Source organism: Poecilia latipinna, unplaced genomic scaffold (assembly GCF_001443285.1).
Source record: "Poecilia latipinna isolate Pla-1442-1.1 unplaced genomic scaffold, P_latipinna-1.0 Scaffold314, whole genome shotgun sequence".
Lineage (NCBI taxonomy): Eukaryota > Metazoa > Chordata > Actinopteri > Cyprinodontiformes > Poeciliidae > Poecilia > Poecilia latipinna.
Window position 1 is genome coordinate 253,370 of NW_015112930.1, and position 18,798 is coordinate 272,167.

Here is an 18,798-nt window from a genome sequence, read left to right on the forward strand (position 1 = left end):
CTACTAATGTGTTCTTCCTGCTTTTTTCTTCAGTGGTTCTTGGTGCAGTGCCACCACAGGCGAAAGGGGGAACAGGTTTTTCAAAGACTTTGTTTTGTTTGACAGAGGGTAGCATGAAAACGAATTGAACTGGCTAAAAATTTAACATGTTGCAATATTAGTCCCCAACTGAACCGGGTCTGCCGGTCTATCAGGAGTGAAAACACCTTGGATAACAATTGTCTGAAGCTGCAAGTAAGCATTCACTTCAAATATGAGGACAATGCAAATAAACATGTATATAGGAATTGTAACTAATGGACACAAAAGTATTAAGTGAAAATAAATCCAAGATTTTCAATTTTTCTTTTTACAAATAAAAATCTGAGAAGTAAATAATGCACTTGTATTCGACACCAGTAATTTTGATGTCTTTGAATAAAATAAATTTAAATCCTTCTTTTAAAACATGCCATTGTACAAGAAAATAAGTCCAAAAATGATCCCTTACTCTACAGATAAATCAAGCATTAAATAATCAGAGTTAACCTGACTGGCATCCTTGCAAAGTAACAGTCAGTGCTAATATATGCAACTTGGTATGACAGCTATATTGTGTTGGATGCGTGGCAAAGAAAGTTTTTTGTTGCCACCTCTTTAGTTGAAACAGCTTGAAGCAGCACAGAGAGTTAAAATATTAAATAGCAAAGAGAGCAGCTTGCCCAGTTGTTATATATTTTAATGTTTTATGGACCTGTGTGGCCATTTAATGGACATGTGTGAGAGCTAGGGCAATTTGGCACGGATTGTAGAAATAAAGCTACACAGCTTTTTTGAAGTCTCAATAGGTAGGATTGAAATGCACGACTCACACGAAAATACAACTGGTTTGTTTATGGCGCAGACATTCAAACCAGGAAGCAGAAGAGAAAACAGGAGGGAATAAAATGGGGAACAGGCCTACCAGGGCTAGCAGTAAATCAAAAGCAAACAAATATAAAGGAGAAAAAGTGCTATGCTCCCTGTCACACATTCTGTCTGTACTGATAAAAGTTCAAACACATTAGCATGCCATATCCACAAAATGTTTCCGTTTCCGACTAATTTCCCACTTAATTCAGCTAATATTTGCTTGACCACTTTTGGGCACTCATAGACTTTGCACAGAGTCTTGAAATTTCAGTCCAAGATGGTTCTGTAGTCATTAAGCATCAACAAACTAAACATTACATTTCATCACAATGAACGTAAAATGTAACTTACTCTGTCCTGATGCCTTAGTGCACTAACTTTCACAAGTATTATCCTGTTATACACATAATATACCAAATAGAGACGCATCAGAAGACATAAACATACATTATAGGCCAAAATTCTTCAAGCAAGATTATACAGGAACAAAGACTATCATAATTCGACAGCTTAGTTTGAAACCAAATGAAGAAATGTATTATGTAAATAATAATTTTGGAGACATGTTGTCAGTAATTCATAGAATAAAAGAACAATGTTCATTTTACTCAAATGTATACCTACAAAAAGATCAGAGAAAATCAGAGAAACTGATTCTTTTAAGTGGTCTCTTAATTTTTTCATAGCTGTATATATAAGACGCAAATCAGCATAGATGTGACGTTTCACAAAATGTGCTTCATCTTTTTCACACTGAAAAGAATGAAGAAAGGTCATTAGTCCGAGAAGCCAGTAAAAGATTGAAGGCAAAAAAATGGGATGAAATGCCTACAACTTGGTAGCTACACTTAATGTTAGAACAGTTGAAATATGATCAGAAATGGTTCGTGAAGTTTTGATATCTACTGGGGCCATGTTTGTCTTCAATTTAAGGGAATGCCTGAAACCAAACCTGACTGAAAATGACCTCCTGTAGCACTCTCCACCACGAGAGCACAGAACAACAATTCTCATCACCTGTTTATTGTAAGTTCATAGGAGGCTGGAGCCTATCCCACTGCGCAGAGTGCTGAGAGAGGAATCCGAGTTATGCCCAATAACTGGGAGTCCCATTTTACTCTTTTCGGTGCAACCTGATTGTTTGTGGATGGTTTGATAGAAGCCTGGGAGAGTGCGAGTTAAGAAACAAAACCACAAGGGCCAAAACCAAGGATTTTTCCGCTGACACACAAGACAAGAACATACAACAATCTGGCAAAAAGAATCAAGCACCCTAAACTTCTAATATGGGCACCACAGGGCATAACCAAAACATGCAATGTATTTGAATTTGTTTTGTTCCACATGGCAGTCAAGAAAGGACAGGAGTTGACAAAGGGATTGAGTGAGTGGAACAGTACTACAGTCAAAAACAAAGCAATCAGGAAAAGACACGAGTTAACAAAATGGATTACTGATAAACATAAGAAACAGGTAGGTGTCTGGCTGTGTGCAGACGGCAGGCAAATCAGCTTTTGTTTGTCAAATCTAATCTCGAGGACAAACTTTCGGGATTGGGATTTGCAAGAGATCAGATTGGATTTGTGTGTCTAAGCATCACAAATTTGCATTGCTTTCTTTAGTAATGACGTAGGTAGCAGTAACAATATAGCTAGGCTTGTGGAGAGCAGTCAATGAGCAACCAAACTAATTTCTCCTCCTGATTTAACGCAGCCGCAAAGTGTTAAATCAGTGCTTAGTCCGTTGTTGGTGGACCTTGCAGTGCACTAGATATTTACAATTGTTGTACCTTTCATTTATTATCATGTTAGATTTCAAGAAAACTAAACCCTATATTTGCTTTCCAAACACAAAAAAATTCTCACAATCCCACCCGGATGAGATTCTGTAAACCAAACAAAGAGCCTTACATCTGAGCAGTTTCAGTTTCAGAGCACTGAATCCCGTTCATGTTGTTCTAACGAGGTGAAACCTGCAGTGTAATAACAAATTGTGCTAGCACTGACACAGATGTGCTGAGCTAGGTTTAGCAGGTGCACTTTCCTACACCTGTGAAATATGGGTGGAGGAAATCATCTTAGTTTTGTGTAGTGTTTGGGGCATTGGCAAAAGGGTGTAAATGTCGCATTGTGCTACTGCATCAGTAGGAAGTTACTTTACTGTGAGGATGTCAGTCATATTCTTGAAGGGTTTTTTCCCCCCCATCTGTAACAATCACCAGACGATCAGGCTTTAACCTCTGAAGAACAGAATTGATTAACTCTCTCCATCACCAGCTTCTCAAAAGTGTTTCCATACCTAATGAAATACATTTCTATGAATTAAAAGGTGAACTGGAAGATTGTAGCAAAGGCTAACTTTCCACTATTTGTAGATAGCATCCCTTTGTGAACAGAAATCCACTTAAGCAATGGACTTTTGTAGCTTGCCCTCTTTCTAGATGTTCACCGTATGCTGGACAACTGTCCAATTATTAACTTGTATGTGCTGTGAGCCATATCTACAGAATTTAACAGAACTAAATGTGTGAAATATGTCCTGCCTTGCAAAAAGATTTTATACAATATGCCATCTTCTGATTTTTCTAAGCTATTAAACTGCAGCAGTAGGTGAAGGTTGAGACATAGATGTACGTGTAAATGGGGAGCTTTGTTGGCAGGAATGACCTAATTTCACATGAGGGATGTGGAGTGCAAAGTTGTTCCAATAGTCTTTTTTTTTTTTAAGAAATTTCTTTTCTTTTCTTTTTTATTATTTCTGCTGTCGAATAACTGGGTCAGAATTTGCTTCATTTTGTACAAATTTGTTCCAAACATGGGCGGAGAGCTTAACCCGATGACTCTCGTTACGGTCCAACCTGAAACAACAAGCTTTGCCGGTTTCAGACAAATGTTTTTGAAGACAGGCTCTCAGTTCATCAGCAGAAGAGCCTCCTCTCATCCTGCTGGAGAAACAGATAACAGCCGCGGGGGAAAATAAGCACCGGGTCAATGATTCTTTTGATCACATTACAAGATTTTGGCGATTAAGATTTCCATCTTGTTTTCCTACCGCATACAACCGTGAAGACTCTCTTTCATCCCCTTTTAATCCCTCCATTCCTTTCACCTTCCTCTTTCTCACATTCTTGCCTTCCCTCCCCTTCCCACAACCACTCATAATCAGACGTGATGGACAAATTGTTCTGCCTTGAGAGTTAGCTTGCAAGTCACCTCAATTCACCTGCCGAGATCTGCAGTTGTTGTTGTTGTTTGGGATCTTGGCAACAGCAGCCGAGTGCTCAGACCCAACTCGGACTTTGTTGCCTGGTTTCTGTTTCATCTCTGGAATCTGTTTGTGTGTCTCAGGTTGTGAGACGAGTTGAATGTGTGTTTGGTTGTGTGTATGTTCGCCCGCTCGTGTGAAAGTCTCCGCTTGACTCTCCTTTCCTAAAACACACTCTGCTCCTATGTTTACACCGTGTCCTGTTAGCCGAGAACAATGAGTGCCTTCACGGCGCGCGGCAGTGGCTGCAGGTTCCCACCAGCCGGGTGGCCAGGTTCTCCTCTCTGGCACGGGCGCAGCGTTTTAATGAACTCCGTGCCCGAGCTGTGGAAAGTCCCCGTGGAGGCTCTGCTCAGGGTAACGAAGCAGGAGACCTCCGGAGAAGGCAGTAAGACGTTTTGCAACATGCAAATCGCCAAAAAGCACATGCAGTTGAGAACAAAGTGTTCACATGGCAGATAGGGGGCCATAGCATGCAAAGTCTTCAAAACAAAAAGAACCTGCGTAGAGTTCTAAGAAAAGGTAAGTTTCCCATTGCTGTTTCTATGGATTCAGGAGAGAAGGCAAAGGCTAGATCGTAAACTCGTGAGTGTGGAGCTTCCTGATCTGGAGTATACAGGTGCATGCATTGTCACAATGTCACGAAGGAAATCATCTGCAGAGAGCTTGGAGAAGTAACTGATGCTGCACTTCGATCCCAGCAGGATTTCAGTAGCTGCTTTCCCTTTGACCATATAACTGCACAAACTGGAATTACAAAAATAAAGTTGCTTAGTAGAAACACAGCATTTTTGAACGAGCAAAATTTTTGAACAATATTGAATATCAAAATCTGCAGTATCGAAATTCGCATATTTTGCAAGACTACAATGTAAACACTTTTTTCGCATCACAAGAGTCTCGTAAACAACAACCGGATGTCGCTATTGGCAGAAAAGACAAAGAAGATGACAGGAAGTCATAAGAGGATGATGGTGCAGGATATTTTTTAATGATTTATTGTTGAATAAACTTATTCACGTGTGATTTTAATGTGATTTCATTGGAAACGCCACAATTGCGAAATTGTGTTTACGTTTTACATCAGCGTAATATCGACAAAGTTTTGCGCACATTTGTAATGGAAGCACACCTACCAGTATTGTAATTTCCAAACTAATTGAAATCATCCATTTAAAATTCAAAAGTATATGAGAAAGTTCCTAATCTTACAAAGAGTGGACTTCCAAACACGTTCCTCTTTCTTACTTAAAGGTCACATTTGTGAACACACATTCATAAAAAATGTGTCATGAGTGGATAGTATCAGTAGCAATGGTCTGATCTTTTTTTTTTTTGTTTGTTTTTTCCCTTGTCTTAGTCTGGCACTGGCAGCGATGATGGCTTGTGTGGGTGCCACCCACCCACCCATCTGTGCCCATCCGGGCCCTCAGGCCCAAAGTCCATCTGGCGTCTTCCACTACTGTCTAGCAAGTTGTCACCTACCCCGGCCACCAATGACAGCTTTAATATGTAGGAGTGTTGTGCAGACGGTACCAAATACAACATAGAAGCCATTGAAACACTGACCCCAGACACAGCTGACAAGTTGGAGTACTTTATGCGCATTTTAAACTAAGCTCAAAGAGCTACGGTTTCTTAAGGATTTAAAATGGATTTTAAAGTTTTAAAGTAACTTTGCTGTACCTATCGTACAAACCGCGTGTGATTCTATACCTGTCTCAAATACACTTCGCATTGAGTTATCCTGGACCTGCCATTTTGGATGTTTCTTATTAACCATGTGCCGTCTCTGTAACCTGAAGTCTGGGGACATTTTGTGCCAACAATGTTTAAATTGGTACCCTCTACAGAGGCAATTGGTGCAAACCATGTGCCATTTCATAACGTCCTTAGGGTCTTTTTGTGCTAACTTTTTGTCATTTTGTTGTCACCTGAAGGTCATCTTGGGATGTCTTTCACCAGATAGAAGTATTCTTTTAATCAGAACTGACAGAACATTTACATATTTTGTCATTTAATCATGTTTGTACTTCTCATTTAATCATGTTTGTATTTGTCATTTAATCATGTTTGTATTTCTCATTTAGCTGCCTTTTGATGAAGTATGGATAAAAATGGATTATGGTTTCTCTGACAATGCAGACACATAATTGAATGCCTGAAATTTCAACTTACTGAACCCAGTCCTTCAAGGAATTTCTGACAATAGAATTTAAGTGACATCCTGATGACTGGTTCTCATTTTGGATAGTTTGAACTTCAGGACAGAAAACCTATGAAAGTATCTTACAGTAGAAACTATTGCTTAAGAAATCATCCACAGTAATCTGTTGTAGACTTACTGCACAAAAATGCACCAATTACAGGAACCAAGCTTGGTCACTTTCAATCGACTTCTGAAGACAAATGGTTATGGAGCACACTTAAAGTGAACCAGTATTGGGACAGTCACTAGACATCTACTGGGCTCTGCCAAGAGTAATGACGTTACACTAGCTGAATGCTAAACTTTGATGACTTTGTTTACTAATGTTATTTTTTATTTTTCCCCTCTTGGAAAAATAACATAAAAATTGATTTCAGTTCTGTAGCAACGTTGCTACCAGGTCGTGCTGTGTATGGGATCTTATCTGTTACCCAAAATGGAGTTTCTGGACTGAAAGTTCTTCTGCAAAATGATGTCCGGGCTGGCCACACCGCTTACACCCGTCCACAGTCCACATCAGATCGGCATCACTATCAAAGTCAATCTGTATAAAGAGCAGAAAGTAAGTTATTCTATTTCCATTCAGTTGTTAGAGATTTCCTTCTTTCTTTCAAGAGCACAATTGACATTTTCCTTGTATAGTTTAGCTTTGCTAGTTTCAGTTTATGGTGAGCTACCATGAAATCCAATAAACTGTTGTTAAGTTTACTTTTAATTATTATGAATGTTAAAATGCAGACATGCAATGCATAACTTATAATTAATCAAAATCAATTTTAAGATGATTTACAAACCAATGATATGAAATATTTTACCTACTAATTGCTTCTAATATATTGATTAATGAATTTTTAACACTTAACCATATTATTTTATCCAAAACCAACGTATAGTGGTTTTAATAAGACTTGAAACTATGTACTGTGTGTACTTTTAATGAAGCGATACCAAAAGCATTCTGTGATTGTAGAGATAATTTTGATACAAGCCTTTAGCATTAGCACCCGTGGCTAGCGCTAGCAGTAGTGTTAGCGCGAGAAGCATTTCTACTCTTATTTCTGACGGTACAATGACGTAAAACACACCAAAGCATTTAAAACATTAAAATAAATTTCGACAAACTCAAAAAATAGTTTATTTAGAGACATATCTCTGCATTAGGTTGTTTAATCTTATAACATTAACCACAAGCTATCGAGCTCGGCTAAGCTATTCACTCACCGGGATTTTCACACGCCATTTCTCAATAAGTGGTCACTTCTGTCGCTCATTGAAGGCTCCCTGAGTCCACAATTCAGTCGGTCAGTCCGCATGTAAAGAGCAGAACGGGAAAATTACTAAACTTAAACTCCACTGGACAACCTCAAGTCAGTAGAAACGCAGAGCGCCCTGTAATAGACCCTTTCAGATATTAAAACCCAAACCTATAATTCCTGGACTTTATCATTTTTGCACATTTTTGTGTTGGTCTTAATTCATCCTGTTGAATTACATCAAAGTTTATGGTTGACAAATGCAAGGCACTGCATATAGACAGGTGGAGTCAAGTGAAAATGACTGAATAAATAATTTATTTTACCTTGATGCAATACTTAATAAAGCAAAATATTTTGACTTAAACTTTTCAAATACCCCCTTTGTTGTCATGACTAATGTACCAGAGACTAATGATGCTCCCCTAATGGAGACAACCATGAGGAATAAGCCCCGCCACATTTAATGAGGATTTCACGGTGAGGACCTGCAGCAAGCCTTCAGTAGAGAGAAGAGGGTATTGTAATGAAGAAAAGTTGCCACTCATTTGCATGTCAATAAGCCCCAAGACTCAAAGACAATGGAGGATTAGTGGGGATGCATATAGAAACACAGATGTTAACGTACTTGGGCTGATTTTCATCACAGGGTGGTGCATACATGCTTGGAAGACATCACGCACATTGAATGGAAAAAGACATATGTTGCCATGGCTGCATTTTTATGCCTTAATTAACGGAGGCTCACTTTTCTTGGTCAATATGCAGTCTTTGAAAGGGAAATAATGCTATATTCCACTTGGTTTGTTTGATTTGTTTTTACCTCTACGATGTTAAATGTAAACAGTATCAGTTTTTAATATGAGCCATGTGGGCAGTTGCCCAGGGTGGCATTACAAAGGGGCGCAGATGTCTACCAGATGGAAAAAGTTATGTCAATTATGCCCTGAACAAATTTTTCTATTTTTATGCATGGCATACGCAATTAATGCTTGTTGTTGAGACTATTGTGAGTGTCGACTGCATATTATTCTACCTCAGATTATTTGCTGCATTTTGATTGGTTGGGAGAGGGGCTTATATTGGAAGGCATTCATGCAAGAATAAATAATAAAGATTAAAGCTTGTGTTAACCAAGGAAAGAGTTCCATAATTAAAACTTTTCCTGAATTTATCACCACGGACAATCCAAATGTCCTGTCAGGAGGAAGCGGCCAAAATTCCAGCAAACTGTGACGACCTGGATAAAAAAGAAATTTATTTTTGGTCCGTTACTTCTGGGAAGAATAATGATGAAATATCAGGCCAGAGTTAGAGCCTCAAATTGTCAACATTCATCCCCACAGTCTTTATATTCCCCTCTCCTTCTTAAGTAAAGGCAGCTCATTAGAACCCTAGAGAGCACACAATTGGGTGAAGAGCACTGGAAGGTTGTGTTAAGTGGTTTTTTCTACATGCATATGTATGGTCCAAGTGGTAATTTTGAAAGAAACCATACTTCTCATCTACACATGAAACCAACACTTCACCGAGAATCAGACGCCTGAGAAGATTGGAGCACCAGCCGTCTTGTCAAGTCCTCAAACGCCAATATGTCTTCATTCCGGCTGAATAGGAAGGAGTCAAACGGATGCAAATGCATCGAGGAGGGCGCTTCAGATTACTTCTGTAAGCAAAGATGATCATTTTCTGTGGGAAATCAAGGGAGTGAGACAAAGTGCTGGAAATGGGGTGATGGTTGTGGGGTGAAGGAGGGGTTAAGATTATTTCCTAGAAGCGAGATGAAGGTGTAACATGACGTCACCGAATTTACCAGAGGGGGCAGTAAGTCCCAAGAAAAAAAAAAACAATAAACATTTCACTTTCTCTCCTGCTTCCTGGAAATCCTACTCATCAGCCTCTTACTCATAGAGTCTGGCTTATTATGACTTGTGCTTTCTTTGTGGGCAGCAGGCAGAAATGCAGAAGGCATTAAATGGAAAAACTATTGCTTAGATACTCTCTCATCCACATCTAGGTCCATTAGCCCATCCATCTCTCCATCTGAGACATCCATCCATTTTTATACATGCTTATTTTTATTTTCTCTCCATACTTTTTTGGATTTTAAAAATCAGTGGTAAGAATATAATTTACATGCTATGAGAGTTGACTCATGGTCATTTTCACTGAAACTTCAGAATGCCATCCAGTGTGGTTTCTATGTCATTTGGAAGAAAAACAGGCCCACGGCATAAAACCCAACAGTGACATTTTCATCTTTGTTTATGCCAAATCTTAAGTCGCATCTTCTGAATCACACACTTCCTGTTAAGTTTCCAGTAATTTTTACACATCTTTTTATCTTATGCGTTTGTCTAGTTTGTCGATATTAATGATTTGTTCACTTGTCTTACGTTTTTGGTAGAGCAGCTAAGAGAAATTGTCCTGTGTCAGTTAATATTTATACTACAGAAAAACTCCAATAAATTATCAAATAAAAATTTCTAGACACTGATAAAGTGTAACTATATATACAAATCTACTTTTCAGTGTGAGATTATTCAGCTACTTTAATGCTATTTTAGTGGTTGCTAATAAATGTAATCAGCAATGTTATGTTAAAACAGAATCTAATAGTCGTGTATGAAAGAAACAAGAGACAAAACAAATTTTTGTTTTGGTAAGAAAACAGCAAGACACCAGACTGATTTCTGTACATAAAAATGGGTGTTTAATTGAAACTTCTGTATCAAAAAATAGCAATATCCATCCTTCACACAGGTCACACAGCTAAAGTGAAATGTCTCATTTATAGGCTATGTGACAAAACTATAAAAAAAAACTGCTCTGCCTATTGTTTAGTTTGCCATAGAACTTAAATTAACCTGGACAGTACACAAACCAGATTTATTACTCTGATACGTAGTCATTTAACATTACCAACAGACTTTTATTCCTTTAAAGTAAATTAAATAACATTCAAATGCTCTGCTTAAATTTAAGTAAACGTCTTTTTATTCTGCTTTACATTGACAACTGCTTCAGTGCATCCTCAACATCTCAGAAAAAAAAAAAAGTTGAAATGTAAAAATAGGTTATAGGAATGCAAACCAAAGGCCAAGTGGGTTATGCAAATTTCTGTGTGTTTGTGGAGGGCCAGGGAGGATTTTTAAGCATAGACAATAAATAAATAAATAGCCACAGAGTGTGGAATGTCTACATGTTTATGAATAAATTAAATGCAAATGGAGAGAGAAAAAAAAAAAGTACACGCACACAAAAAAAAAATAGAGGAAGGGAAAATAAAAATTAAAAAACGGTGTACAATATTTGTAGGAAAAAAAAAGAAAAAAAGAAAAACAACTGAACCCATGAATATTGCATTGATTGTGCATCTAAACCCCCAAATCCTTAGGGATGCCAGGGGCGTGGGGGGGAGGGAGGAAGGAGGGCACGTGGTGTCAAGCAGTGAGATGGTGGGAGGCAAAAAGAAGTACCACTGCCCCTCCCCATCTTCGCCCTGCAACAGGCATGGGGGAGGGAAAAGGTGGAGCGCAGGGGGGCGGGAGGGGAGAGAAGGAAGGTGTATGTTGACATTCAGAAAAGACAGGATTCGGTTTACAAAACACCTGTTCAGGCTATAGCGTGAATAAGCAGCGTTTACAGAGATCAACAAGAGGTGCTTTCAAGTATTTTGTTGTAAGAAACAGCCCCCCCCACCCCCAACTTCTCCAACCCCTCAAGACCCCCTCACCCAATCTTCTCTCCACTTAAACTCCACCTCCCCCTCTCAGATCAGGAGGCATTGGCTTAACAGTGATGAAGAGAAGAGGGGGGGAGGAAACAAAAACGTCACATAAAATAATTAGAATTTACAAAAAAAAAAAAAAAACTTCTTGAAGCCTCTTCCATCACAGCACAGACAATCTAACCACCACGCCACAGGCCGCAACCCACACCCCCACTGTTGGTTGTTGACAAAAAAAGAGTCCCCCAAGAAAAGCAGCTTTCCAAAAAAAAAAAAAAAGGCACTCCAAAATCAAAATTAAAACATTAAAACTCTTCTCCAAGCTCTATGAGAGCAGTCTGAATAGGAGGGCCTTGCCAGCTCTATATATGTATATATATGCATATACATACATATATACATATATATCTGCCTAGTAATATAAAGAAAGGGAGGGGAAATAAATAGTGCTGGTAAGACCACCCAAACAGCAAAATGTTCCCCATTTGGAAACAAGTATAATGAACTGAATTGGAAAATAAAAAAAGGGGGGGGGGGAGATGGGGACGAATAAGATAAAGAGTAACCAACAAAAATAAATAAAAAATTCCCTACAAAAGAGGAAAAAAAATGAAAGTATTCTTATTTCCTATTGTTTTCTCTCTGGGCCAGATGAGTGAAGCACATGGCCAATGACAGTTCAGGGTGGACAGAAGTCCGTGTCTGTCCCCTCTTTTCATCCCCCCCCCCCTCACACCCCCATCACCCTTTATTTCTTCACAAAGTCCACAGAGTCCCATCGGAGCCGCGCTCAGAGGCTTTCCTTGCTCGAGCTTGTGCTTGACGAAGAGTCCGTGTCGATGGTTCTGAGGCGGATTTCTCCCGCCGCGGTCTCCTCTGGCGACTTGGGCGACTCCTCTGTGTTCCTCATCCAGGGGTGGTCGCAGATCTGCTCCAGAGTGGGCCGGTCGGAGGGCCGCAGAGCCAGGCACCATTTGATCAGCTGCTGGCACTCTGTGAGAGGAAACATCAGCTGAGTTAAACATAAGCTTGTGGAAAGGTTACTAGCAATTTATCATGTGGCTCTTCAACTAGGGCGCCACTGTGTCAGTGAGGCAACAGAAAAATTTTTTTCGTGCTTACTGGTATGTCCATTTTATGGAGAGAACTGTAAAACAATTCCTATTTCCCCACTTTAGGGTTATTTCAGTTTTAAATGTGTCTGAACTGCTTTCAATAAGTTCCCAATGGAATAAAGGCTTTACTTACACATTGGACTTAAATTGGTCTAATTAGACTGGTCATATCTGGATTGAATTTTAGAGACTGATTATAAATTCTTCAAAGCAGATGTTGCATTATTGAAATGTATGGAGAAACTTCTCAAAAAAAAAAAGTAATTCTCTTGTTGAAGAAAGAGGGTTGTCCTAGAGTGTCATTATTAACCTTTGTATGGATGGATCTTTAATATGTAGTAGACTGCTACACCACTAAATAATGCTAGAGGGCAACAGAGTCCAGCTATACACTTGTATACACTCACCAGCTGAGATCCTTCTCCTGAAGTAAAGCCTCCCCTTGAGAATCTCATCGTCTTGCTCGAAGGGGATGTCTCCGCACACCATGTCGTAGAGCAGCACGCCTAGCGACCACACCGTTGCCGACCTGCCGTGGTATCTGTGGAAGCGGATCCACTCTGGCGGGCTGTAGACTCTTGTACCTGGGGATTTGATGAGAAGTAGCGTAAGCAAAGTGTTGGCTCACAAAAACCACAAAACAGAATCACAGTGGACTGCATACACACACACACACACACACACCCCAAAAAAGGCAGCAGCGCAAGTAATAACAGGATTTTGGGTGTGTGCAATAAAAACTGACATGCTGTGGCATGTATAAACTGCAGCTTTTTTTAAAGTGTAATCTCTCCTTAATCTCTTAAATTCGTTTAAAAAATACATTATGCAAATTCCTAGGGGTGGCCATTCCCCTCCTGCCACCCCCTTGTGGCGCACTTGGAAAAAACTAAAGCAACGTGAGCCCATCACGTGAAGCCTCGACTCTAGTTTCACAACAAACAGATGTTAGGTGGCACTGACCTTAGATCCACAACACCACTGCACACACCGTGACTCAGGCTACCATGACAACATCATGACCGGAAACATTAAAGTACAATCCGGCTCACGAGAGATTAATGCGTCACCGATTAAAAAAAAAAAAAAAAAAAAAAAAAAAAAAAAAAAAAAAAAAATTAAAAAATCGATGAGTCACCTCTGTAAATATTCACTGAGATTTGTCTGGAGCAGTAGCAGCAGCATCATCATGATCATCCGGTTTGCATTTCTAATATTAATGCGCGCGAGGGGATGTTGGTGAGGAAAACCCTCGACCAAAAACGGATCACTGCGTCACAGCCTCGTTATCGCCTCCGCGTCTGAATATAGCACAGCCGGAGCATCAAGGGCAAAAAAACACAACTCGGCCCACACGGATGCATAAAAATAATTATATTCATGAAATCCCACCACGGATAAGCACCGTGACATCCCGTAATAGTAACAAGCGTCGCTTACCGTCGAAATCAGTGTAGACCGTGTCCTTGAGAATCGCCCCTGAGCCAAAATCAATAAGCTTGAGCTCCCCGGTGCGTAGGTCCACCAGCAGGTTTTCATCTTTGATGTCTCTGTGTACTACTCCGCAGCTGTAGCAGTGCCTGACCGCCTCCAGAACCTGGCAGAAAAAGCCCCGCGCCGTGTCTTCGTCCAGGGCTCCCTTCTCGGTGATGAAGTCGAACAGGTCCTTCACGAGCTCCGGCCTCTCCATAACGATGAGCCAGCCGTCGGCACGCTCATAATAGTCCAGCAGCTTTATAACTCCCCGAAAAGACGAGCTGACCTTCTTCAGCAGCAGGATTTCCAGCGGCACCATAGCTCCGTTCTGTAATAAGAGAATAAAAAAATATATTAAAAAAAGATGGCGTCGTTTAATAACAATAGTACAAGACAGGTAATAATAACAATATTAACACCCGCACCCAGCTGCAACACGAGGGGGTGGGGTGGGGAAACCAAAACAAACCACACACTTACAATTGTGCCCCACTCTGTTACTCGCTCCTTCGCGACATGTTTCACAGCAACCTGGAAAAATACGAAAGCGCACACATTAAAAAGTGCATATTCAAACCCACGTTATCTGCACTAAAAACCCTTCGTGAAATCCTCACCGGTGCGCCGTCAGAAATCCGGCTGCCGGCGTACACCGTCCCGAATCCTCCGCTGCCGAGCACCGAGCCCACTTGGTAAACCTTCTCGAAAGGCTCCTTCTCCACTTTGACTGCAAGTAAAAAGGGGACAATGAGAATAATTTCCACCAATTGGTCAGTTGAAAGTGAAGCAGATTCGCTTAAATAATTATTCCTTTGTAGGAGAAATCCAATATGGAAAGCGAAGCGGCGACATACCGGGCGGGAGCTGGATCTTCACTGGTAGGTGGTCCATACTCGAGGGAGTGCAAATGTGCGAAAATGAACCAAACTTTGACAGCAGCATATTCGAGCTGATAGATGCCGGCGTAAACGAGTCCTGTTCGGCTTGTTCTAAAAAGTCACCAGAAGCAAGAACAGTAGTAGGCTCAGAAACGGTGCTGCGGACCGTGTGGGCAATCCAGTCCAAGCTGTGCGCCAACTCCGCCGCACACTGTGCCCGACGAGAAAGTCGTGTCACGACCGTTAAGTCGCACACTATTTCCCGAAAACCGGCATCAATTCCGACTCCTGGGTCTCGACGTCAAGTATTCCCAACAAAAACAAGCCGCCTTGTAAATCAAGAGAAAGTCCGTACGGAGACGTGTAGCATTAGAGTACAAAGTGTACAGTGAGTTTAAAGGGGCCACTGCGGTGTGTTATTATCCCGGAGAGTGGCCGCTGTCTGTGCTTTGGCGCGGTCTTCCCAAGCCAATATTTTGACGCGTAACCTAGAGGTTTGGTATCCCTCCGCTCCAACAACAAATATTTCCACCCAAATTTTAGAACGTAGCTTGAAAATATTTGACAAATAAAATTTAAAATTGACTATGTGTGAATTTTCATAGGTCTCAGTAGATTTTTAAAGAAAGATTCCTCCTACATATGTATTTTTCAGACGCACTACTTTCTCATAGTACGAGACGCCCAAGAATCCCTTGTCTGGAGGCTGCGCGCTGTGTTATCCTATCGACTCGGAGGAGACAGCCAATTAGATAACGTCTATAAATACAGTGTTTCGTATCTCGACCAATCCAGAAAAAGTTTTCATAATAAAGGAGTCGTTTGAGCGCACGTGGCGGCAATTTCTCTCCATCTCTCCCTCCCTCCCTTCTCTTTTCTTCTGCAGCTCTGCAGCAGGAAGACGCACAATACAAACTATGGCAGCTGATGTGTTGAAGCTGTGAAGTCAGATCTACTGACGCTCACTAAGGCTGTTCGTTCACATTCCATTGACTGGAAGAGTACTTTGTATTTTGAGATTAATCTAAAGTTTAGACATTATCAAAATGTCATAAGTGTATGGATATATTTTATATTAATTAGATTTTATTTAGTTTTTGTTTAAGTTTTACTTTTTATAATTGGTATTGTTAAATATTGATTGCATAGTATTAGAAAGTATAAAAAGAGGCATAAAACTGAAGTATATTAATTCTGTTGCCATCAAATTCCAATTTTCTCAATTTCTCTGCTACAACTCACGTGCACGCAGTAATTTTCCAATAACTTGTGTGTGTTCCTTTCAAATATTTATTGATGAAACTTTAATGCGCTACTTGGCATTTCTAGGGATTCTGCAGGAGAACGCCGAGCCGTTCACAGGCAGGAGTACGAAAGCACACCAGTGGCTCACAGCATCATAACAATAAGCGCAAGCACATGGGAATGTAATCAGAGCGCTCGAGGAGCCAGCTGGTCCATTCCAGCAAGTAAACTTTCCAGTTTTAATGTCAAACATTGAACATGGCCTTGCTTCTCTGTGAACTTTCCACTTTTTATCTTGTGTTACCTTTGATGCCCTCTCTGCATGAAAGCGTGCGTGCGGGTGTGTGCCACTCGCTAGCCAAACAGAAGCATCAGGGAGTTCCAGGGAATGCTATCTCACTATACGGCTGGAATGTTATGTAAATGTGCACACACACACGCACACACACACTATGAGAGCAGATTAGCAGCCTATATATTGAACTGCAGCTATCCACATTAAACAGTTGATCTGTAACTCATGTGTGTACTGTCAGCATAACTTTGGGATAGTATTTGCATTATTTAGGTCTCCAGGTTGCCTTGGTGAGCAGTCTCACCATATATGTACAGTATTTTATTCATTTGCATGTTATGGGATGTGCTACTATGTGCATGCAGATTATGTGGGGATATATGACGGAACCTCAGGGGTTTGTTTGCTTTTACCTTATGATACATTTGCATAAAGATGTTCAAAGGTTTAATGGATTGTGCTTCAAAGGAAATATGCCCAGCCTGCACCGATGCTGGCAACAACCTATTTCCTGCAGATATACTGTACGTCTTCCACCTATCCTGCAGCGACCTTCCATGATAAAGATCCTACTAATAGAAATTGGTTAAAAGACTCAGTTTTATTCTAATGTATTCCTCTTCACTAAGGGGTTTTAAACTCTTCCGCACCCTTGAACTTTAAAAACCCTTTCATGCCTCCTGCAGTCCAAACAAGCCCGAACAGGCGAACTGGAACTACTTCGTTGTTCTGGGTTATTTGAGTTTTTCTTAAAGTCGCCGGGCTGCAAGAAGTCTGGATCACAGTGAAACGTGTGGAATACGCCTGGCGCATTCCACCACAGGCATGTCCAACAGGTGGAACGAAATACTTCCTTTAGGTGTGTCTGGAGTCATGCAAATTCATAGAGGGAAACCAGATAAAAATGAACCAGGTCCAAAGATATTTAGTCTTTATCATTACACATCGACGCAACAACTACATGTGATGCATGGGGGCGACATGCTAGAGAGGGCGCCAAAACAAATTTATTTCGAGTCTGCATTTTCTGTATTTAATTGTAACAGCTTTTTCTGCACATTCAAATGATATGTTCAATAACTGATGAGGCGCCCCTCCACTCCTTCACCTACCTTCTTGCTATTTCATATAAAGGCGCTTCAGACCTTTTGAATTTGGCCCAATAATGAGTCTGTGTTCACCTCAGACAGTACATAGTTGCATTAATCTCAGTCTGCAACTTCAGTAGTCATGCTACAACTTTGTGATGTAATGGGCAACGATTTGAATGTTTTTGCCACAACACTTTTTAATTGGATTAAGATATGGGCTTTGATTGAGCCATCATCTAAGATTGCATTATCTAAGCTGTGTGTCTTTCGCAGCCTCTAACAATCAACAGAATGTAAGACTTTGCCTTGATCAAGGTCGACTTGATCAATCATTATTGTTTTCTCACTTGATTTGGTCAAATACTTGAGGGGAAAGTCAGGCAGCTGTTTCGACGTCGTTTTGACACGAGCATGGGTCATGCAGTTTCTCTCAGATCCCATGGGAATTCCTCACTACTCATTTGGAAAAAAAAAAGAGAGGGAGAGAGAGATCAAGTGGATAATTCAAAAGACATGTGGCTTGTGGGCCTATTGATGAGCTAACTCTATCCGCCCAAGTTAGCTGTTTTTTTTTTTCTTTTTGCTCTTTTTTCATTTTTGGGATTTCAGTTTTTCTTTGCTGCATGCCCAAGATGCCCCACATTTTCCTTTTACTCTAATTGCCGCCTTACAAAACTGTGTCGGCAAGTGGGAAGAGTTTTGATAAGAGCTACGCCTCCGTTTTTGCGTCTGTAATTTGATTTCATCGGGGACACGTGAAGCTGGACTCACCATTGCGTACGTGGCCGCAACATAGCCTGCGGGGGGTATTTATAGCTCCATTGCGATAGCCCCGTTGGCAGCCACATCATTTTGGTGAGCAGCCGATTGAAATCGATCTGGCTCGGATAAGCGACTCTCCCTGCCAGGGAAATGTGAGGAACCAAATTTGTCGAGCCTCGTGCTGTGGTTGCATCCCTAAACCTGTGAGTGGGGCGCGCTTGTATCAAGTTCCCTGCAATCATGCTTTCCATGGCAGGGTACTAATGCAAATGTGGCTTGCTTTGCGAGAAGAGGCCTTGTGTATTGCGTGAAGTAGCCTCTCTTGGTCTTTGAGAAAGTGCGAAAGAAACTTCCATGGAGGTATCAGGGAAACTTGGGGAACAGGTTAAACTTGTCAAATACACTTATTTCATCAGAGCTCCTTGTCCTCCACAGGTTACGGTCACTAGTCGAGTTTGCAGCCTCCCAGCCAGGTTGCCGTATGGATTAGTGTCTGGACTCTGCATTATGTAACAATGTCAGGTCTCCAGTCAGTCTGCTAATCTGGCGGCCACATTGCATAACTGTCCATTACCTCCCTCTCCACATT

General features: G+C 40.8%; 1 protein-coding gene and 1 long non-coding RNA gene across 2 annotated transcripts; both read right to left on the bottom strand.

Moving 5' to 3' along the window:
• Positions 1-6,690: 6,690 nt before the first annotated feature.
• On the bottom strand, positions 6,691-7,898 carry LOC106948930 (uncharacterized). The gene is made up of 2 exons (XR_001425288.1): positions 7,586-7,898; positions 6,691-6,908 (listed from the first exon to the last, which is right to left on the bottom strand). It is a non-coding gene; the product is annotated as an uncharacterized LOC106948930 (long non-coding RNA).
• Positions 7,899-11,968: 4,070 nt separating this feature from the next.
• On the bottom strand, positions 11,969-15,282 carry pim3 (Pim-3 proto-oncogene, serine/threonine kinase). Its single transcript, XM_015034835.1, has 6 exons — positions 14,793-15,282; positions 14,556-14,665; positions 14,419-14,469; positions 13,903-14,266; positions 12,870-13,046; positions 11,969-12,340 (listed from the first exon to the last, which is right to left on the bottom strand). The coding sequence occupies exons 1-6, from the start codon at positions 14,878-14,880 to the stop codon at positions 12,138-12,140; spliced, it is 993 nt and encodes a 330-aa protein (XP_014890321.1). The 5' UTR covers positions 14,881-15,282; the 3' UTR covers positions 11,969-12,137.
• Between the last annotated feature and the right edge of the window lie 3,516 nt (positions 15,283-18,798).

Excerpts from the sequence above, each read along its gene's own strand:
- pim3 (XM_015034835.1), bottom strand. The coding sequence starts at position 14,880 with ATGCTGCTGTCAAAGTTTGGTTCATTTTCGCACATTTGCACTCCCTCG. Across the intron at positions 14,666-14,792 it reads GAAGATCCAGCTCCCGCCCG|TCAAAGTGGAGAAGGAGCCT; the intron begins GTATGTCGCCGC and ends TTTTACTTGCAG. Across the intron at positions 14,267-14,418 it reads TAACAGAGTGGGGCACAATT|AACGGAGCTATGGTGCCGCT; the intron begins GTAAGTGTGTGG and ends CTCTTATTACAG.